This window comes from Eublepharis macularius, chromosome 4 (genome assembly GCF_028583425.1).
Source record: "Eublepharis macularius isolate TG4126 chromosome 4, MPM_Emac_v1.0, whole genome shotgun sequence".
Lineage (NCBI taxonomy): Eukaryota > Metazoa > Chordata > Lepidosauria > Squamata > Eublepharidae > Eublepharis > Eublepharis macularius.
In genome coordinates, this window is record NC_072793.1 from 100,459,019 (window position 1) to 100,482,290 (window position 23,272).

Below are 23,272 nucleotides of genomic sequence, written 5' to 3' on the forward strand. Positions count from 1 at the left end.
GCTGTTTTCCCACCTAAACAGCCTATACCCAGGAGGTGCAGCAACCTTTGCCCTCAGTTCCTCTTCTGCTGTTGCTGTGAGAGGTTCGATAGCTTGGAGCTTCTGTTGTGAGATTTTTCACGCCTTTCTTCTCTCCGTGTTTCTGCTTCCTGGAAGAGAAGGGTGAGAGTATGGCTGATACGGCCCTCTTTAAACATTGCTCCAAATTCAACTTGAAAATGCCTAAAACTGATGGGTACTCTCTTTGCCTCCTTTATCTGGGCGAAGCCCATAATGCACAAGCATGTAATATCTGTAGAGCCTTTACCCCCAAAGTGCAAGCAGATCGGTCTTCCTGCTTGAAAGGGGCCCTCTGGAAGAAAGCTATGGCAGTGCCAAGTCCAGGGCCTAAGTCGGCTGATGCAAACTGGAGCGAAGGTACCCAGGACCAACCGGATCCAACTTCGATCCCGACCAGTCATCCCAGTTGGAACTGACCTCACCAAGGACCTAAGCTTCCTCCAGGGAACTGTCCAGCCATTCCGATTTGGGCCGGAACTAAAAGTGCTGATCGGAACCGAGATCACCTGTGCGTTTGGATATGTCACCTGCTTGGATCCAATGCTCACAATTGAGGGAGTCGTCCAGGCCTGCGGAATCGAGTCATCTAGGCCTATGGAGTCGACACCCACACCGGCACAAGTCTAAATCTCGGAACCGACCTCTGAACCAATTCCTTCAGAACCACTTATAAAGAAACGGGCAAAGACTAAGCACTTGACTGGGAAGGAACCAAGCAGGGCTCGACCGAGGAAAGAGGGTGTCTCAGAACTACAGGTTTCAGATCTCTCGAGGACCCCTTCACCGAGGTCCCGATCCTCCTCAGTGACATCCTTTATGGAGGAGGGCAAAATTATGCGGGAGCGGTCATCTAAAAGGAGCAGATGCCATCTGTACTCTGAGCGGTCTTACTCCCACAGTCACCTCTGAGGTACATCTTGGACGTTGACATTGGAAATTGACATTACATCACTGGAGATCAAGCCTAAGGACAAGATCTTTCAGTACCTATACTTGGGATCTATGTCTGATATCACCTTCCCTATCTTTGAAGGGCTTGTCGACCTTATGAACTCTCTCTGTGAGAAGCCAGCCTCTAACCCTTCTACTACCAAGTAGACCGAGAAACTGTACAGGATTAGGGATGACTCCTGCCCTTTCCTTTCTATGCATCCTCCTCCCCCCTTCCTTAGTGATGGAGGAAATGCAATCACATCATCACCAAGGCTCTCACTCTACTCCTTCCGACAAGGAGGGAAGAAAGTTGAACACCATCGGAAGGAAAATATATGCATCCGCAGCCCTGAGCATAAAGATCGCCAACTATTCGGTGATGATGGGTGCCTATCAAATATTCCTTTGAGGAAGGGCAGCTGCCTGTCATGAGAAGCTTCCTGATGAGCAGAAACCTTTGGCTAAGGTTATCAGGGAGGAGGCATTATGCTTGGCGAGGCTCCAGATAAATGCAGGGAGGAGCATGATTGATGCGGCAACTAGAGCCCTGACATCGGCAATTGTCCTGTGGAGGCACGCCTGGTTGCGGTCGACAGCCTTACCAGTCGAAACAAGGAACAAAGTGGAAGATCTCCCATTTGAGGGAAAATCCCTTTTCTCAGAGAAGACGGATAATTACTTCTCCAAAAGAAGAAGGGACAGACTCACAACCAAGTCCTATGGAGTCCTCCCGTCGACCCAGCAGGGAGCCGGGAAGCCTCCGTACAGGCAACAGCAATACTTTCGGGGCAGACAATATCACTACCATCCCTACCACTCCTATGTATATCCTCAGAGTCTCCCGTATCAGGCAGGTCAAGGGGGTCCTCCTAAGAGGAAGCACAGCTACTGGTCTAGGTCGAGGGCGCAGTCTCAGCCCGTGAAGAATCAACAGCAGAATGTTCAGAAGCAATTCTGACTAGGCCAGGACTCTGGGCCGATGTTTGGGGACTGGCTCAGTAATTATTTTTCTGAGCGGTGTCTTGTCACCACTGATGTTTGGGTTCTTGACATTGTTAAATACAGTTATAAAATTGAGTTCTCTTACTTACTATGTTTGCGTTTTCCTGATAGAATTGATCGTGATCCACGACCGGAGTTGCTGTCCAAGTTGAAGGCTCTCTTAAACAAGGGAGCAGTACAATTGGAGCCCCCTAGACAGGATCGTCAGGGCTTCTACTCGAACATCTTCCTAGTGGAGAAGAAAGATGGCGGGTTTAGACCCATATTAGATCTCAGGGACCTGAATAAGTCGATTGAAGTACAGAAATTCAGAATGATCATCCTCAACGTGGTAATGACGCTTTTGCCCCTGGGATCCTGGCTTGCAGTGATTGACTTGAAGGATGCTTATTTCCATATAGCCATCCATCCCTCCCATAGGGGGTACCTCAGGTTTACTTGTGGGGATGATGTCTACCAGTACCAAGTGCTTCCCATTGGGCTTTCCATGGCCCTGAGGGTTTTCACTAAATGCGTGGCAGTAGTGGTGGACCCAGTGGTGGACCATTGGGGTGTTCTTTTTATCCGTACCTGGATGACTGGCTGGTTTCAGCCATGTCAAAGGGACCTGGATAGGCCGGTGGAGTTAACATTGGACACCTGCTCCAAATTGGGCCTTGTAGTTAACCACAAGAAATCCAGAATGCAACCCTCCAGATAGGTTCAGTTCATAGGTGCTGTCCTGGACCCCACTTTGGGTAAAGCCTTTCTGCCTGTTGAGAGGGCAGTGAAAATTAAAGGGATGATTAGGATGTTTTTCAAAAATAGGTTCCAGTTGGCTAGACGGATTCAAACTTTGCTGGGCCTTATGGCATCTACCACAGCGGTAATGCCACTAGCAAGACTGCATATGAGGCAGGCTCAGCTGTTGTTTATTTCTGTTTACTATGCCTTGACACACAGCCAGGAGAAGAAATTTAGCGTCCCTAAGCCAGTCCTTAGAAGCCTGGAATGGTGGTTGAAGGATGATGGCTTACTACGATGGGTACCCTTTGGGTCTACCTGCATGGATGTAACCGTTACTACAGCTTCATCTACAGCTGGCTGGGGTGCGCATTGTGAAGGGCTTACAGCTCATGGCAAGTAGGTGGAATCTGAACTCTCCTTACATATCACGTCCTCGAGTTGAGGGCGATACGTTTTGCCTTAATGTCCTTTTCAGATATGGTAGAAAACAAAAGAGTACAAATTCTGACAGACAACAGCACAGCTATGTTCTGTGTGAACAAGCAAGGGGGAACGACTTCCCACTGTTTGTGTCTAGAAGCAATAAGGTTGTGGGAGTGAGCTGTAGAACACGGTGTGCACATTTAAGCAGTCCACACATTCCAGGTGTAGAAAACAGTGTCGCGGACAGGTTAAGTAGAATAGGGTCTGACACCTATGAGTGTGTCAAACTATGGATGTCAGGTTGTGGCAGGTAGATCCCTGGATCACTTCAGCACAACACGTCCTTAGCTAAATGATCTTTATTCAGGAATTCAATCTTGTACACATACACAGGTCCATAGGAGTACATGAAGTGAAAAGCAGTTGCCTGTTAAATTCTCATTGAAAGGAATAACGCTTCAGGCTGTTACAGTACAATATACTCATCCAGTCTCCTCCCCCTGCAACCACAGATATCGAAGCAGCCTGGGAAACATTTCCAAAATTCACACACTAGCTAGACAAGACAATGAGCAACACAACACTCCAGACACTCAAGGTTAGATTAGCCAAGATCAAAGGAAAGGAATGTCCGCCTTGCCATCTGCTGGGAGAAAAGGAAAGTAGTTATTGAAAGCAAAGGAATAAACTTATCAGTTACAACATGAGATCAGTTCTAAGACTGAAATGACTCAGGATCACAAGCTTAACAGTGGCAGGGATGAATAGGCACAATCAGACCTCACAGAGTGGTCTATCAGGTACTGCTATATAAGACCAGTGTTCTCACAGTGGGGCAAACCAGATGTCAACCTCTTTGCTACCAGGGCAAACAAAAAAGCCCCCGTTTTGCTCCAGAGGGAGATTAGAAGTGAACTCTCTAGGGGATGCTTTTCAAATCACCTGCTCTGGGAGTCTCTTCTATGCCTTTCCCCCGATACCATTAATCTCCAGGATGGTTAGCAAAATGCAAACAGACAGGTCGGCAGCCATAGTGGTGACACCTTTTTGGCCAAGACAACGCTGGTTTCATCGATTGTACCAGATGTCGAATCAGACTTTCTGGCACTTTCCCAAAGAGATGGACCTGATCTTGTGTCATAGGATACATCACCATGTTGTAAACAAACTCAGACTGACTGCCTGGCTGCTGAGACCGTAGGTCAATTGTCTGCTAAGGTGGCTGATATTATATTGAACGCCAAGAGGCTATTCACCAGGCAATCTTACCGCTACAAGTGGGAAAAATTTGTAACTTGGGCAGGGGAGAAGGGTGTTGACCCTTTCACCTGCCCTTTGGCTACAGTATTAGATTTTCTTTTAAAACTGAAAGATATGGGGCTTTCTGTTTCATCAATGAAGTTTTATTTGGCAGTGATATCAGCCTTTCATAAACCTGTTGATAAAAAGACAGTTTTTACTCATTACACCTCAAAGTTGTTCATGAAAGGGTTATTGAATCTCTTTCCACTAACAGGGAAGGTAGTCCCTCAGTGGTCCCTACAGTTAGTTTTAGCCAAGTTAATGTCGAGACCCTTTGAACCCGTGGCCACATGTGGGCTGAGGGAACTGTCTATGAAGGTGGCGACATTACTTGTGGTGATGTCTGCCAGAAGGGTTAGTGAGTTAGCGGCCCTTTCAGTGGATCAACTGTTCCTCAAGATACACTCTGAGAAGGTGGTCTTAAGGCCAAGATTAGATTTCCTGCCCAAGAGAAAGCCCTTCACACATGGGATGTGCGGAGGGTCATACTCATCTACATTCAGAGTAGATAGACAATTATTTGTTTGTTATGTAGGCTTCAAAAAGGAGAAAGGAGCAAGTGCTCAAACGATCACACATTGGGTGGTACAAGGTATGCTATAAAAATGCTAACTTACCTTGTCCCTTGGGAGTCCATGCACATTCCACAAGGTCACAGGCGACGTCGATGGCGTTCCTGAGAGGGGTCCCTCTGCTGGATATCTGCAGGCTAGCAACCTGGTCATCGTCAGACACCTTCATGAGACATTATGCTCTGAACATCCTTGATAGACGGGAAACATCAGTGGGCACAGCTGTCTTACAATCCATCTTTCGTTGAAGAGCAAGCTCCACCACCGAGTAAGAAGCTTGTGAATCTCCCATGTGGGAATGCACAGAAGACCGACAATGAAAACAGGGTTGCACTTACCTGTAACTGTTGTTCATTGAGGTCTTCTGTGCAAGCACACATGCCCTCCCTCCTTCCCCGCTTATGCTCTTCACCTGTGTGGGGGGCAGCAGCAATAGGAGCTGAGGGCAAAGGGTGCTGCGCCTCCCAGATATAGGCTGTTTTGGTGGGAAAACAGCCATGCCTGTGCTCTGGGAAGTGTCAAGCACCCTCTAGTGGAAATTTTAGCTAAGAATTCCTCCAGCTGGTAGGCCTGCGCAAGCGCAGCCCCATGTGTACCTGCACAGAAGATCTCAATGAACAACAGTTACAGGTAAGTGCAACCCTGTTTTACATAGTAATTTAAAAGGTGCCTGGATGTTAGGTGTCACTGCTTCATCCACCAACATGCTATTGTTTAAAAACTATCAACGGATTTGATTCAAAGAAAAATGTCTGAGACCATGTCAACAAGTTAATATTCCATGACTGTTCAGAGTGTACCAAAGATGCAACTGAAGAAACCTAATGCATCAGAACCAGTGTTATAACTAGATGGAGTCTTGGTTGGATGCGGAATATCCAAAGGTAAATCCCTGCTCAGCTGTGAAGTATATTAGTGTTTACTTGAATCATCTCTTACTTTCTAGTTAGTATGTTTAAGAGTATAGTCTGTTGTGGGGTGTATTTTGAGCTAGTCAAAGGAAACTAAATCAATACTCAGAGAGGTGTAGTGTTCAGCCATAAAAAACCTGATGTGAAGAGAGGTTCTGTTTACAGTGGCTTCTTCCTATACAGCCTCAGAACTTAAAAGACCTTTTCACTGACGTTCCGTCATTGCTGGTCACTGTAGCTAAGCTTAAAAATAAATGTTTAGCATTGCTTGCCACTGTGTGGGTTACAGGCTTCCTATGTGACAGTCAAAGGTGTTGTTTTCGTGCACATGGAATTGTTTGGGGATCAGCAAGCTCTTCGTGAGTTATTAGTGAAAGTAAAGTTTCTAAAGCACTCTTTTGAAAAGCAAAGAACGTTCTTATTTACTAATTTGCAGCCCCCCCCCCTCTCCTCCCAGTGAATTTCTGGAGTTTTGCTTATCCTGATGTATGATTTCCTGTTGCCTGTTGGAATTCCCCTACGTGGGGCCCTGGTTGAGTTTGAATAGTTATGTAAGGATTTTGTTTTATTTTAGTTCTCTGTCACTAGTTCAATTGGATAGTGGGCTGAATAAATGGGATCAGGTGAAGGTATGAAAATTTGCTGCAAAAGCCTTCACAGGGAGAAGAAGTCTCCCAGATATGTATGCACTTTCTTTCTGCTTAGGAAACTATATTGTTTCTCAGAAGTGATGCTAGCTACCTCCTCTATTTTGTTCTGATCGTAGTCAACAAAACAAAATAACTTCTCTGATTGGTTCCAAGCTACCTGCTGGCTTCTTTATACTCATTGCTTTGAGTACCTGAGCAGGGGAGAAAGATAAGTGCTACTGCTGTTTAGAGTGAAACCTAGGTATATTTAATGGGTTATGTAAGTGACTTTCCTCAGTCACAATCAAATTACAGGATGTATGTTTGTTAGGTGTGCTTTTTACAGGTTTATAGGGTAGATACTAAATGCTGTTTGTCAGAATTTCTGAACATTGTGAATGTATTTGGACTTCCTTATAACCTTTGGAACTACTTGAGCAGAAAGCATATTGTGGACAAAGCAGCTTCGTTTGTGAATTATGGTACTCCAGACTGAGATGATAATGTAGGTTGCAGTGACTCAGACATTTGGTCTGGAACTAAAATAGCTGACTGGATTTGGCAGCTTGCCACACTGACTTTTGCTGAAGTTACTGAACCAACTGCTGAAGTAAGATGTGTTTTTTGTAATTATCTGCATGTGCTGAGGAAAATGCTCCTCTTGGATGAGTCTCAGCAGTTTCCAGGTAAGATATGGGCTCCTCTTTCCCTTTTCCCACTGTCCCCCCCCCCCCCGCTCTTGCTCTGACAAGCAATTTATTGTAATGGGGAATGAGATGTGGTAATGTTTTGAGGTGGCTTTTGATGTTTACATTGTGGAATATGATGTGATAGGATTAGAGTATATTTGGGCACAACTACCTTGTGAATCACTAATTAACCCTTACTAGTATGATATTCTGGCTGCATATAGAGTGTAAGCTTCTTTGCTAACATCTGAGCTTTTTGGTAAAGGGGCAATTAAATCTTTTATATCTGACTTGGTAGGATCATCATTGTGTTTTAGATACTATCCTTTTTTGCACTTGTTGATTTACTGACCAAGGATGTAGTATATTCTAGATCAGATGATAAATGTTTTCTTCCTTTCTGTTATGCTCCTTGTTTTTTGACCGTATCTTGGTGAAATTCATGGAATTTTCACTGGCCATATTCTGCTTGGGACATTTATTATACCACACCCCTATGACCTGTGTAAGAAGGGCCTCCTGAATAATTCAGTTTTGTAGTTTGCAGAAAGCCTGAAGAGTGGGAGCTTTCCTGACCTTTTCAAGCAGGCCATTTCATAAGGTGGAGGGCCACTACAGACAATGTACATGCTTGAGCAGGTGTTGATTTTGCCCAACTGCAGGGTGGCATCTGCAAAAGGCCCTGTTCAGATGAGTGAAGCTGCCATGGCAGAGCTTGGGGAAAGAGGTGGTTCTGTAGATATGAGGAACCAAGTCCATGAAGGGTTTTGTATGTGATAGCCAAAACCTTGAACTGAGCCTGGTAACTGATGGGTAGCCAGCCAATAGAGTGACTGTAGAATGGGGCTAATATGAATGCTTCACCCAGCTCCTGATAATAACTGAGTTGCAGTTCTCTTCATCAACTGGAATCTCTGAGTTGACTTTCAGGGGAGACCTATGTAGAGTGTCTCACAATAGTCCAGTCTCAGTATTACCATGCTGTGGATCCAGGTGGCCACATGGGTGCGTGCCAAGGTAGAGGGCTATCTTCTGGGCTAGACTGAGTGACTTCACATAAAGGACACAATAAATGCAACATTTATAGAGGCAAACATGTGGAATCTGTAATGTGTACACTAGCTTGTTTTTGTCCCATTCTTTCATCAAGATGCTCAGGGCAGCACATGTGGTTTACCTTTTTTTATTCTTCTAACAACCCTGCAAAGAAAGCTAAACCTAGAGACAGTGGTTTGGATTCCATCTAAAAAATTTTTGTATGGAAGGAGTACCATTTGAGGAATACAATTTCCCCACCTTATTCCTCGCACTGCAGACCATAAGGCATCCTGAAATGCTGCTCCTGTGGGATGGGAGACTCCTCAGCAATAGTTCAGGGCAGGGTAAAGTCGGAGGCCTCCCACGGTTGTGGGAATTGGCGAAAATAGACACCCCCCCCCTTCCGTCACTGAAATTTTATGATTTATCCAAGCTAGTAACTGGCCCAAGATCATTCACTGAATTTTGTGGATGAGCAGACACTCTTATTTACTCCTCCACATTAACTCTTGCATCCAGTAAATTACATACATGTTGTGCCTTCTATGCTTAGTCTCCAAAATGAATGTTACCCTCCATATGAAAATTACAGTTTTCTTCGTCAGATGCACGGAGAGTAAGAAGAAACTGGTCAGATATATAGGTGGAGAGGAGAGGGGGGAGTAGATGTAATCAGTAGCTTCTGATAATGGGATCAGTTTGCTTCCGATAATGAAATCAGTTACTTCTGATAATGACATAACCATTCATAGTCTCTATTCAATCCAAGCCTGACTGAGTAAATATAAGGTATACATGTAGTTCCATGGCCCAGAATTTTCCCAGTCCTGTTACTTAATATTTCTGTATTTAGAACAAATGCTCTGTTTATAGAGGACATTAAGCTACAGTATGACTGCTTCTAACTTCTGGTATGAGTGGTCAGAGCATTTTGGATGTTGTCTGTTTTTATATGCTTTTCATTTATTCCTGGGATTTGTTCCAGAATGGAAGGGTAGTATATAAGTATTCTTTAAAATTAATTGGTCCTTTTATAGGTATCTGCATTATAATATTTTGGAGGAAAAACTAGGTAACAGTTTGAGATTGCAGTTTCTTATTTTCCCACATGGTAGGTGAAAGTAGTAGCTTGTTCAAACAGCCTAGCTAAGAAGACTCAAAAACATGGTGGGTCATTGTGACCGAGTCTCTGTTGAGATAAGAGTGAGAAAGTTGAAAGCAGAAATGTCAGCTTGCAAATGAATTACTATGAAATTAAAAGTGTAAATTTCTAGGCTTTTAAAATTTACCTGTTATTTTTAAATTACCGTATTATGAGTTGCAGTGCATGGGGGGCATTTTTGTGGAAGGCATTTACATTTCAAATGTAGTTGGGAAGGTCATAGTGTTCTGGTTTTTATCAGGGTTGCAGAATAATGCTATTTTCTATTCTTTTCCTTTTCTTCTTTCATATGAGACTTTTGGATCATTGAGCAGATAAATAATTAAAACAAATTGCATCCTTAATATTACAATGTGTTTGTGCCATAGATGAGAATAGAAATTGGTTTTCTAGACTGTTGGAAATACTTCTGAATTCTGAAAAGGTACAGTGTGAGTTGATAACTGACGATAATTATATTGTCCTCTGATATCTAGGTACATGCTGTGTAAGTGAGCATGTGTGTGATTATACTTAGTAAGATCAGCTACCTGGTTTCTTCTTTTGGTTCTGTGTTGATATTTAGACACATGTCTGTGAAGCTTATATAAGTGCTCTTTAGTGTTTATATAAGTCAGGCTTCTCTACTCTCTGGACAGAATAAGAGCTGTTGAGTGTTTGGGGCCTTGGTCAGCTTGCATAATGTTTGAGTTAGAAGATAAATTGCCTGTCACTGAAGTTGGCCTTTAGATGTTCCAGATTTTGTGTAAGCATTCTCTACTTTTTTCGTCTCTTCCTGTTTGGTGTGGCTTATCTCTTCTTCCCCCACCCCAAGCCATGTCTTCCTTCATGACTATAGTAAATAGTATCTAAGATAAGGCAATCAAGAATTAGTGGTATTTTAATTTTTATATTGCTTTTATGGTCCCCTACTCAGAGAAAGCCCGAGGGTCTTCTGTTCTCAAATTGCAGGGGGGGTGGTCTTACAAGAACTGCAATTGATTTTTTTATAATTCAAAATTTTATTTAAGGAAAAGACAATAAAGTATGAAAAGTAAGTGCATAGTATAAAAAAAGAACTGCAATTGAATTTGATCCTTTTTATACCTTTGCTTTTATTTGCTGATTGATTTAGTTCATAAATGCAGCGCAGGTTTGTCACAATTAATGCTGTTAAAACCAGCATCTTGAATTAAAGATGAAGTGAATGTGTTCATATATGACAGGCCAAGTGCCTATCAACATGGTGAGGTGTGTTTTCATTTTCTTCAAGAAAGCAAAGGCACTGCAATCAGTGGCTCAACAAAGCAGTGATGCTGATACAACCTTTTGCCTCCCCTCCCCAACTGCAGCTCTAGGGTATTTGTTCAGATGTTTGCTATTCTAGCTACCCCACAATAGAAGGTGATGCACTACAGTGGATGTCTGGTGCATCTAAGAAAGACAAGACTGAATCATTGTGCTATAATGGAATTTGGGAGAGCAAGGACTGGAGGACTGAGATGGAGGTCTTGGCCTGGTTTGTAACAGAGCACCAAGTAGAGCAACTTTCTTGGTATAGAAAGAGTAGAAGAGATGCTGTGCTCTCTTGAATAATTGTGACCTGATGTACAGATTTCTGTCACTAAATGTATATGTTTTGCATAGCTTATGCTGCATTGCACGACTTGAATTGTAGGGGCAGAAACATTAATAGTTGTTTCTTATGCACATCTGAGGGAAACATTTATAAGCTGGAATCACAGTTCTCTTCGTCAGATGCATCTGATGAAGAGAACTGTGATTCTCAAAAGCTTATGCTACAATAAAGTTGGTTAGTCTTAAAGGTGCTACTGGACTCTTTTTGATTTTGCTACTACAGACTAACACGGCTAACTCCTCTGCATCTATTTATAAGCTGGAGGATACTGTTCTTACTTTTAATAGATCCAGAGGAGTTAGCTGTGTTAGTCTGTAGTGGCAAAATCAAAAAGAGTCCAGTAGCACCTTTAAGACTAACCAATTCCACTGCAGCACAAGCCTTCGAGAATCACAGCTCTCCCCGCCAGATGCATCTGACAAAGAGAACTGATGCATCTGGCCGGGAGAGCTGTGATTCTCGAAGGCTTGTGCTGCAGTGGAATTGGTTAGTCTTAAAGGTGCTACTGGACTCTTTTTGATTTTGCCACTACAGACTAACACTTCTAACTCCTCTGAACTTTTACAGAAGCAAACTGATCTCCATATCAGAAGGATCTGTTTGCATCTACATATCAGAAGGAGCTGTTTGCATCTAACCCACCCTCCCCTCTCCTCCTCTATATCTGACCGGTTTCTTTTGGCCCTCCATGCATCTGATGAAGAGAACTGTGATTCTCGAAAGCTTATGCTACAATAAAATTGGTTAGTCTTAAAGGTGCTACTGGACACTTTTTGATTTTACTTTTAATAGGAGAGCTGTAAGGTTAGCGGGAGCAACTTCAGTTAAGATGGTTTGATTATGTTGTCAGCTTCCAGGTGCTTTTGACACAATGGCAGAATACTTTGTCTGTTGAGTTCCGCTGTCATTTGAAAATACTTGCCTTCATGGGATGAGGGATTGCCACGCTGTGCTTTTCTTCCCAGTGGAAATGTTGTTGGCTAACTCTTGAAAGAAGCTTATCGAGCTACTCTGTGTGTAGGAATATGGGTCTTATAATTTACTTTTTGAAATGGAAGATGAATGGCTTGTTTCAGTGCTGTGAGTATCTGTGGCAACCAGGCTGACGAAAGGACTAAGAGTAAAAAAGAGGAAGCAATAACTGGTGAAAGAAAAATGGAGTAGCAGTGAAATGATGGATGTGGTTGTAAGCAGTTGACTTATTAATAGATGCTGCGACTCCTTTTTGTAGCAGCAAGTATTATGGAAGTATTATGTAGAGGGCAGATAAGGGGTTTGGTGATCTACTGGGTCATGTTAGCTTCTAGGACTCTGGAAAAGAGTAGGGCTAGGTAGGTGTGATTTTATGTAATTGTTACATAATTAGTTTTTGTTAGGATGCTCAGGAGTGGGAGTGGCCTACAGCTACTGAGTTGCTAAAGCGTTGAGATTGTTGTTTAAATAGCTGGCTGGATAAAAACTGCAGTTTTTCAGAGATTGGCCAATTGGATGTCTGACAGGGACAATCTCCTTTCCCATACTTAGAGGGTGGTGAATTTATTTTATGCTTGCTTGGGCTAGGATAGAACCAGGAAGAGTGTGTCTAGTCCTGGACTGGGCTCTTATTCGTCTTGGTTTTACAAAAGAAGGATTTGACAAGCAGACAATTGTAATTTACCTGTTTATGTGTTGCCCAATACATAGGAAAGTCTTACATGCATTTGTTATTGCAGGTGACACTGTAAAGATTGCTCTTCTTTTTCTGGCAACTCTCACTTTAATTAATTATGTAGAGCAATTTTCTTTCATTTCTTAGTTACATGACATTCCAATGGCAACTAAAATAATAGTTTGCACAGACACATAATAGGAGTAGGTTATTTGCAGCCTCCTTTGTACCAGGGGCTCTGAAGCATCAAAGTAAGCAATTACTAAGGGACAGTTCACATATTCTACCTAATTCCCTCTCTTCCCATAGTTTGCATATTTCTTGAATGACCAGGAGTGTATATTGTGGACTGCCCCCCTCCATGATATCTCAGCCAGTGTAATAGTGGCAATTGTAGCTTTCTCTGTTGGTGATGATAGTGGTGGAACCCATTAAAACTCTTCCCTGTTTTGGGTTTTCTTCTCTAAAATACCTCCCTTTGGAGATCTTAATCTTGATCCCTTATGGCATTGGTACTCGATCAACAAATCATGGAGACCCACGTTCCCAATTGCCATCAACTAAAAGAGCCACATGATTACTGTATGCCTTGCATGCCATCTTATTAACCACATATATACAATCATATAACTATTAATACAAAATAACTATAAGATCTTTAATTACCAAAGTTGCCAGTCTGAACTTGAGCATTGGGAGGTGGGGATATGTGGATGCGTGTGACAGCACCAATGTCACTACATCACTTTCAGGTACAACTGGGAAGTGACAATGGGGTAGCTCTGGTAATTGCCTCAAACTCTATGGTTTTGCCATAGAGTTTCTGACGGTTCCTAGAGCTATCCACTGCCATGCTGGCATGGAAGATGCTGGCATTTTTTTATTTTTGACCCCCCCCCCCCGCCACTCTGAACAGGCAACAGAGGTAATCAGGGGGAAGACTGGCAACCTCATTGATACAGAGTACCTCTGGCCATGTATGGTTGTCTCTCCCCACTACTGCCGAATCCTATCTAGCCCTTGTGTATCTGAAGCAAAGAGAAGGGCTTCCTTCTTTCCTTTCCAACTGCCTTTTCAGCATGAGGTACATATTGCAGCTCAAGCAAAAGAATGAAATTGCCATGGTGCCCAGAAGAAGACTACTAGTCACGGAGAAAAGGGAGTAAGATAACTGTAGTTAATTTGCTATCATTCGAGAGCTCAGAGTTCAGGGGCTGTGAAGAACAGTGAGACATTATTGAAGAGGATGGCTCCCTGGCTACCAACTGTTCTACAAGGCCCACAGACAAGGTCACAGCTTACCCATCCTCCAGTCCCACCTGTAGCAACTGTTTCAAGGTGGGAAACCACTTGCCAGTTACAACATTACCAGGAAATAGCCTTGGAGTAGGTGCCACATTGGGAATGGCATTCAGAAGAGCCACATGTGGCTCCAGAGGCACTGACCTATGGTCTTATTTCTCTCCTTTTACATCAATTCATTGAGTTCCATGCCCTGGACAAGAATTGACCTACAAATTGCTTCCAATTTAAACTTTCAGGGTCTGCACCATAATATTATCCAGTCAGTAAACTCTGTGCTGCATTGTATAGGAAAATGCTATCATAGCATTGGGCAGGGGTGGTGGTAATCTGTATGTAGCGTAGAAAGAAGCGTAGAAAGAAAGTAAGTAAGTGTGAAGGGCCAAAATGGGCCCGTCAGATCACTGTGCAATTTCACAGCCATCTATAACATCTGGGGGTGATGGGAAATGCTGTCAAGTCATAGCTGATTTATAGCAACCCCTGCTGGAGTTTTTAAGGCAATTGACATTCAGAGGAGGCTTACCATTGCCTGTATCTGCATAATGACCCTGCTCTTCTTTGGTGGTCTCACATCTAGTTACTAACCAAGGCTGTGATCCTGCTTAGCTTCCAAGATCTGACAAGATTGGGCTAGTCTCGGGATTCTAGGTCAGGGCATAATATCTGGTACTGAACCAAATTCAAGCTGGTTTTAGTGATTCTGGCAGAGATTCTTTTAAACTTGTGGAGGCTGGCTATGGTACAGTTTGAGAATACTTTCCACTTTGATCCCTTGACCACACAATCCTTACAAGTTTGAGGATTTTGAGGCATGTTCCAGAGCTTCTTGTGTTTACTTGCCATGGTTAGTAAGGATTGCTGGCTTAACTAGGATGGAGATAGAAGGACCATTCTTATATTGTGTTGTGCAGAATGGAGAAAGGACCAAGAGTTATATCTTGTCTTCATGTGCAGTAGAATGTGGTGGCAGAATTTTGTAGTAGTAGAATGTATAATTTTAGAGAGCAGGTACAGAATGTCATTTCTATTCCCCCCTGCACCATACAAGTATATAATAAAACAGAGAGGAGAGGCTCAATTCAAGCTTGTTCATTGCTGTACTAATTTTATAATTGAAAGTTTGTTATGGGGGGGATTAAAAATAGGATACCCTCTCTAGTATCGGTACGGTCCATTCTGTCACTATAGAACTCTGTTTTCACCTTTCGGTAGCTTAACATTGCAATAATATCTAACAATATACAATGTTGCCTAGCACTTTTAAGATTGGATAGCGCAGAAAATCTCCACTGGTAGGAGGTATTTCCTGTAATCTGACCAAGAGTTCCTTCCTTCCTGCTGCAGCCCAAAATGCCCGCTGAAGTAGTGCTACAAAGGAATAGGGGGACCCCCCCCCCCGGAACACCACAAGGGATAAAAGTTTTACAGTGGGAAGGAGTAGTAGGTGAAAATATCCCTCCCCCCATTTTGTCAGCAGAAATTTTCCACTGGATTTAACCTGCTGCTGACCTATTACACAGTATAAATTACGCTTGCTTTCAAAACAACACATAACTAGGAGCACAAAGTAGAATGGGGGGGAGGGCGGTATTCAAGAAGAAGGGCCAGGGAGATGCAGGCAGGAATGGAGGGGAGAGGAACGAAGCACATGGCTACTCCTCAGGTAGGCTGAGGCTACAAGATTATGGCTCCCTTATTTCATTTTGGTTTGAAAGGGAATTTGGAAGAGCAGCCACAGCCACGCTGGGATTTTGCATATAAAGCTGGTGTTTATGGGAGAAGTAGGTAAAGCAAGCATTGCCTTTTATTTTTTTACAGAGTGGGGGAAAGATAGAACAGAATTACTATTAGAGCCTAATGTTTGAGTGCTTCATTTACTGCAAAGATATGTTAAAAAAAACAACCATAAAGATATGTTAAATATGCTTATGAGAACTGTGGCTATCGCTAATATTTTTTAGTCCCTGAAAATTGTGCAAGAACTATGGCTTTGTTTTTGGCACTGGGAAAGTCACTGGTTTAATGACTCATTCTGCAGAATGTGGTCACGTGTGTTGCTGTTGCTGCTTCCTATTGCCCTATTTTATCCAGTCTTTTGATCTAGTTATATAATTGTGAATGAAAAGGAAGGTCACTGGTGTTAAAAGAGCTGCAGCTAAGATTACTAACCTCATTTGACTTGATGTGCCAGAAATTGTGATTTAACAAGGATAGCAGATTTCTAGTTTGAGAAAATCCAGGAAATTAGATTCTTTTTTCCAGCGCTGGGATCGTTCAGGGTAAATCAATGTAATGCTTAGTCTGTAGGCTCATTTGTTGTGACACCTTTGTTGCTGCATGCATCCCTAATGATCCACTCTGAACTAGAAAATGTATCAAGTTCACGATCTGACCTAGTGTGAGCTTGGCAAGAGAGAGGTCAGCTGCAGTTCAGTAACACTTGTTGCTTGTGTGAATATCAAATAATAGAGCAAGTAGCTGTTTGTACTGTTAATCAGACTACAGAGTTCAAGTCTTTTGTTTTAAAAGAAAACACTTTGCCAGAACAGGGGGTTTGATTTTTTTATTCATAGATAGGAGCTGGTAGACCAAAAGAGTCAGATTTTCAGTGGCAAGGAAGAGGCTGAGAGGTTTATGTCTGGAAATGTTCACATGTCACCAGAACCATTGTGCAGGCTGTGGCCTGTTTTCCTAAAGAAGATTAGAAATGTTGGCTCTTTAACATCTCTAGCACAGAAATGTCTTGGAGGCCAAATGACCAGTGATAGGAATATAGGAGTTGGAGCCAGTGATCCATCAGCAGAAGGTGCTGACAGTTGCAGGTCTTTATCATATCCTCCTCCCTCTAGCAGTGTTTCCCATAGTTAAGTTTATTGCTAGGGTTGTGGGTCCCATCTGGACTAGCTGTGTGGGTTGGGATGCTGCAGTGGGGAGGGGGAAGGAAATGAAATCACCCTTTGCATCAGCTTGCCTCAGCTGAGAGAAGTGGGAGGAAATAACAGTTTCATACCTTTTCCCATCCCTACATCAGCTTCCTGACCCACATGGTTGTTAGTCCACATGATCCCATGACCTTAGGAATAAACTTTCACAAGGTTGTGTCTGGGGTCAGCGACCCAGGGCCTCCCTCTGCACTGCCTCTTTGGCTCACCAAGGGGATCAGGCCCATTGCCAAGGCCAGGACAGCCACAGCAAGGGATGCTGCTGCTGCCAGGATGAAGGAGGGTCCGGGAGGAGCCACTGCTGGGGCAGGAGCAGCCCCAAGAGCTGCAGAAGCAATGGCCAGCAATGCCACAGCTGCTATAGGGCCCCCAGGGCCCCAGCACTGTTGGAGAGGAAGTGAGCCACAGAGACATCGCCCAGGTGCTGCTGGGGAGACAACGGACTGCGCCAAAGTCAGCCTAGCTGATAGAGGCCATGCCCAGCCATCAAGGGTTCCATCCAGGCTGTGGCCCGTTCCTGGGCTCAGCACTGGCTCAGGCTGGAGAGGTGGGGCTTATAAGGGCTGAGGCTTGATGGCAGTGCTGCACGGGCTGGTAGAGTCCAGCCAGACCTGCCCTGTGAGGCAGCTATAGGAAGCCAGGACAGAGGGCAGGGGATGCCCCAAGGGATCCCCAGACAGGCCAGCATTACTGGCAGTCACCTGGGGGAAGGGCAGGCCATCCTCATACAGGGCGAAGCCTGTGGGAGGGGCAGGGATGCCCCACAGGAAGGCCCTATAAAAGGCAGGCTCAGGCAGTAAGGCCAGTGAGGAGTCGCTTGGAGAAGGAGTAGCGAGCAAGCGAGACAGAGAGGTTTGTGAGTGAGCTGACAAAGAAAAGGAGGGAGAGAAAGCGAGAGAGCATGGCCCAGCCAGACCAACCCAGTAGAGGGAGAGAGGATGCATGAGTGCCGTAACTCCCTCGCCCCATTTCTGAGAACTACCGTGAACTCGAATGGAAGTGAGGGCCAACCTGGAGGGCGTGCCCCCCCAGACTCCAGCATCCTTGGTGTGGGAGACTGACAGTTGGAAAGGACTGCTAGGGTTTGGGGAGTACAGGAAAGATTCACAGTCCTTACATCTTTAGATCACGGGATTCAACACTAGGAATCCAGTCTCTGAATTTGAATCTAAATTAACAGTATATTTTAAAAAATGGGGTGGAAGGGGACTTTTTACTTGGTGATCCGTTTGTATAACTCACTGTAATTTTGCATTTTCAGACCAGACCCATGAAGCAGTGTTTAGCACCGATCATGTTCAGCATGGTGATGATGGGGAATGGCAGCGCTCTACTTCAACTACCTCATCTCAGAGTGAACAGGCAGAGAAACTGTTGCAGAATCAGCACAAGAGCCTGGCCTCTGAGGACACAAAAAAGAAGAGGGCTCAGAAACCTTCTCACATGAGAAGAAACATAAGGTGAACACCACTGAAAAATACTTCTTTAAAAGATTTTAGTGTATAGACTCTGGACACTTGGCAATTTGCAAATCACACTCAGTGGATGGGATGTTCCTTTATTTATGGTGATATATCAGGAGCTCTCAACAACTGTTAAAGTGGAAAGGAAATCACAGTGAGGTCCTAAAAAGAAAATTGTGGGGATCTCTGGTACTTATGAAAAAGGAAATGCTTTTATCACTTCAAATATATTAAACACAAATTTAGAACACGTACAAAGAGACAGTGTGGTGTAGTGATAATGTGTCATGTTAGAACTAGATCCAGTGGAGTTAGCCATGTTAGTCTGTACTTGCAAAATAGTACAAAGTCCAGTAGCACCCTTAAGACTAACCAACTTTATTGAGGCATAAGTTTTAAAGAACCACAGCTCTCTTTGTCAGATGCAACATCTGATAAAGAGAGCTGTGGTTCTTTAAAACTTATGCCTCAATAAAGTTGGTTAGTCTTAAAGGTGCTACTGGACTTTTTCCTATGTTAGGACTAGAGAGCCATGGTTTCAAATTTTTACTAAGCCATGAAGTTCACTGGATGACCTTGCACCAGATGCTATCAACCTAGCCTCAAAGAGTTGTTGTGAGGTTGTTGAAGATAGGAAGGTGAGGAGAACATTACATACAACATTGAACTCCTTTGAAAAGGTGCAAGAGAAAGATGTGGCAAATAAATAATATAAATCAATTGGTCATTGTTATGTTGGTTGAAAGATCTTATTTGTAGTATCCTCATGTGAGAAAGTGAATGAGGTGTGATGCCCTTTCTTCATAAATTATATGCTGAAACTTGTAAAACGAAGATAAAAATTGGCTGCAATATTGTAATATGCTATATTAAAATAATGATTATGTATATGTGATATATGATTGATAAATAATTGCTTTCCCGTTGGTCTTAGGACCTATATTTCTGGAAGCGTTACATCGGGAAAAGCCAGTTTATTCCACGATTCTTTCTTCTCAGCCAGCAGCTTCTTTTGAGCTCTAATAGCAATTAAAGGGAAGTGCAGAATTACAGAATGATACCTAATACTCTTCTTTCTGGCATGTGTGCAGTTCACAACTGTGATACATTCAAGACAGAGGCAGACAACATTAGTTATTTTTTCTGGAATAACTGGCTTGTAGGGAACTTACCATCCAGAAGCAGTCTGAGGCTGCATGGACCAATAAGAGACCATGGATCTTACGCTGAGTATCCTTGGTCCGGGGAGCTTTCACGGAGAGCAAGGAGTGGGGAGGACTTTAATAATCCCCTTTGCAGCTTGTGGCAGTCCCTATAACACAGCTAAGAGGCTTGTCAGTTTGTTAATTGTCAAATGAATTAACAGTGCCAAAAACCTTACATAGCTTTTGTATCTCCCTTTTCAAGAGGGCTCTGCTTTTTATTTTGGTCCACTGCATATAAAAATAATGTTTTCCATGTTTTACTGTAGTCAAAAATCTATCCCACCATCATGCTCTAGTGTGTATTAAGAAAGATCAACATGTTAGTATATACATAACAGAACTTGATCAATGGCCTCAATCATGCCAGAAGCTACAGGAGCAAAGGCAGCCTGAAAATGTAATTGTGAGCAAATCATCCCTTCAGTTCATTTGTAAGTAGAATGTTCAGTCTGCCAAGCATGAGTGCATGGTGGTTGCTAGTAATAGTAAGGTATTTTAAGTATGGAGGAAGACTAAAAGAGGAGGAGATTCCAAGTGCTAAGGTGGAGCATACTCATTGCACTTGAGACTGACTATTAGTTCTATCAAGTTGTAATACACCCTTTTTGATCTCTCTCAGTGCTTCATTATAGCCCATATTTTGGATCATAGTGAAGGAGAGACCAAGGCACTCCGCCAGCTTTACCCAGAGACTTTTATAGGTGCCTTCCTTCAAAAGATGTAAAAGACCTCAATAAGAATGTAATACTGAGAAGAGGGACTTCAACCTCAGATTAAAGGCACAAAGCAAGCCCTAGATTCCAGTAATGTTGTGCAAACTCCATTCTTAATGCAGCTCATGCAACACAAGATGGTACTCCGACAATTCGGCGAATATGCAATAAAAGTGGATGATCAGTAGCTTCAGAAACACCACTTATCCAAATATCTGCACCATATAGAATTTGTGGGAGTACCTTTGCATTAAAGGACTCAGTAGCTGAAAGTACATATTGCCATCTTTAGATAGAATAAATGTACAAGATTATTTATATCTACTTTGGCAATTTTCTGAGCTAAAGAAATATGGATCTTCCATGTTAAATTGTAACTAAATGTGATGCCTAAGTATTTAATGTGGACAACTTGTTGAGTTACTCTTCTATTTATGGACCAAGTCTTACACTTCACTCTCTTGTTTTTCGACAACACCACAACATTAGATGTTTCATAATAAACTGACAGTCCTTCAGAGCTACAATAATTGACAAACATTTTCATTACTTTTCGAAATCCTTCATCTATTCTTGATAACAACAAAGTGTCATCTGCGTAAAGCAAAACCAGAACATCATGGTTAACTAAAATCAGTACATGACACTTTGAATTCTGCAAATAGATGATCATATTGTTCACAAAAAGGTTGAAAGTCAAGAAGGTTAAAAGACAACCTTGTTTAATCTTTTGTCTGTTGTAGTATTGGCAAATTTAGCCCAAACACAATCTCTCAGGATGGAATTAAAAGCTGCTCAGAGACCCATAAATGCTTCAATGAGATTGCCTCCTGACTATGAAGAGTATTTCTCAGCTATATAATGTAAAATAAGACACTGGTCATGAGAAGATCTTCTGAAACCTGCTTGTTCAGAATACAAAACTGATTCTGATTGAACCCAGTGCAAAAGCTTCAGATAGAGAGAGGCTGCACAAACCTTTCCAACAGTTGACAAACTTATTGGATGGCAATTTTCAGGGTCAGAGTTTAGGCCCTTTTTTATGTATAGGAACAATTACCGCAGGCCTCCATTATGGAGGAGGATTTCAGAGTTGTTTATTTGAGTAAAAATAGGGGCCGACAGTTTACTCCACCATTGTGAATTAGCTTTCAAAAGATCAATTGGAATAAAATCTGGCTCTGATACCTTACCTGATCACATTTTCTTAATTAAAGAAAGCCCTGTTTCCGGTAAAACTGGAGGCCAAGAATCAGAAGCAGGGGGCTCTAAAGGAATTCTCTCAAAACCCCCTACAGGAAAACTGCCAGAAGATAAGTGCTGTTTCCAAATCTCAGAAGGGTTACTTGATGGGAGATTAGATAATCTAGAAAGACCATTATTAACCAAGTTCCAAAATGTACATGTCTCGTTATTATTATTATTATTATAATGGCTAAAATAGGGATACTCCATCCCTTACCTACAGCAATCCATTTTTATGTTTCATCGAAAGTTTAAAAGAGTATTTTAATGAAATCATGTCTGACAAGTGGAAATATAGGTTAGTGCATCTAAAAAGATGTTTTGCTCTGATCTTCCTAATATATTTTCTGTACTTGTCGTCAAACCACATATTCTGTCTTACCTGCTTGAAGCTATAGACAACTGGGTACTGTATATTAAGAAAGATCAACAAGTTAGTATATCTTTCAAGCCACAAAATATCTATCTATTATTTTGCTAGAAAATTATGGATTTTCCCGTAATACTTGCTTGAGTAGAGATGAGTGCTGTGAAAAGAAACTCTAAACAGAATAAATACATTTGTTTTTGAGTAAAATGTTTTCTGTTTGGGGTCTCAGAAAACTGCTGCGGGAGGACCAATTAGAAGCCGTGACTAAGGCAGCCCAGCAGGAGGAGTTAGAAAGAAGGAAACGGCTTGAGCAGCAAAGGAAGGATTACCATGTCAACATCCCCACAGTACCTCTGGAGTTTCTCCCAGGTAAGTAGTGCAAAGTATTGAATGTAGTCCAGATTGAAGAATAGGGACCCAAATCATAGCAAGTCAATCCGTTCTATCATGGCAGCATGTGACACTTGGATGGATCATTCCTCTTAACAAAGGAAAATGAACAGTGCATTAGCCCTTGATTTAATGTATTTTTATCTGACCTTTCCTTGTGGCTAAAGGTGGCTTAAAATCACAGTTTAAAGCATACAAATAAAGTTCCAATTAATGCCCCCCTCCCCTCGGTCAGCACTCTGTATCCCATTAAAACTGCAAATAAGATGGCTTTGCAGTACATCATGAACATTTCTAGAGACAGAGACCCATTTCACTAAGTGGGAGCTACAGTGCAAAAGGCAGGTTTCTGGTTTATACCAGGTAGGCCACCTTAAGTGAGGGAGCAGCCAGTAGGTGGCAGCCTGAGGACTATAATCAGTTCTCGGGGACTCAAGGGAAGAGATGGTCATTTGTTTCTTAGTTTGCTGGAACATGTGGACCAGAGGTTTAAGAAAGTAGGCAATCATTTTCATAGTGTATCAGGTCACATAGTTAATAAAAGATTGGTTCATTATCATCCCTTTTAAGGAGCCTCTGTGGTCAAAATGGTAACAACTGTATCTGATGTAGGGGTGTGCAGGGCCTGGTTGCTTCGGGTTTCCTGCTTCGGGTTTACCCAATGTGGGGAAAAAATCCGGAAATACCAAAGTGGCAAACCGCTTCAGAATTAAGGTATTTTACTTGCTTCAGTATGCTCCATAAATATTTAAAGCATACTGAAGTGAGGGGGGGAAACTACCCCCCCATCTCCCCCCCCGGGGCAACCCCTCCACCCCCTATCCACTTACCTGGCGGGAGGGTCTTTGAAAGCTGGGCGGTGGCAGCAGCAGCGGCACGAGGCTGCGATGGCCTGGAGCCAGCCGGTTTGGATCCTCTGCCACTGC

The 23,272-nt window shown here is 42.8% G+C and overlaps 1 protein-coding gene across 6 annotated transcripts in view; it reads left to right on the top strand.

Moving 5' to 3' along the window:
* The window catches only part of RAD54L2 (RAD54 like 2), a 131,040-nt gene that overhangs the window by 57,188 nt on the left and 50,580 nt on the right, over nucleotides 1-23,272 (top strand). For 5 of the 6 annotated variants that reach the window (XM_054976864.1, XM_054976863.1, XM_054976862.1 and 2 more), the window contains 2 exons: nucleotides 18,222-18,420; nucleotides 22,186-22,325. In XM_054976864.1, the coding sequence (XP_054832839.1) occupies nucleotides 18,222-18,420; nucleotides 22,186-22,325 (339 nt within the window). Of the gene's footprint in view, nucleotides 1-7,163; nucleotides 7,245-18,221; nucleotides 18,421-22,185; nucleotides 22,326-23,272 lie in introns of those variants that run through there. The other variant, XM_054976865.1, reaches the window with a different exon arrangement.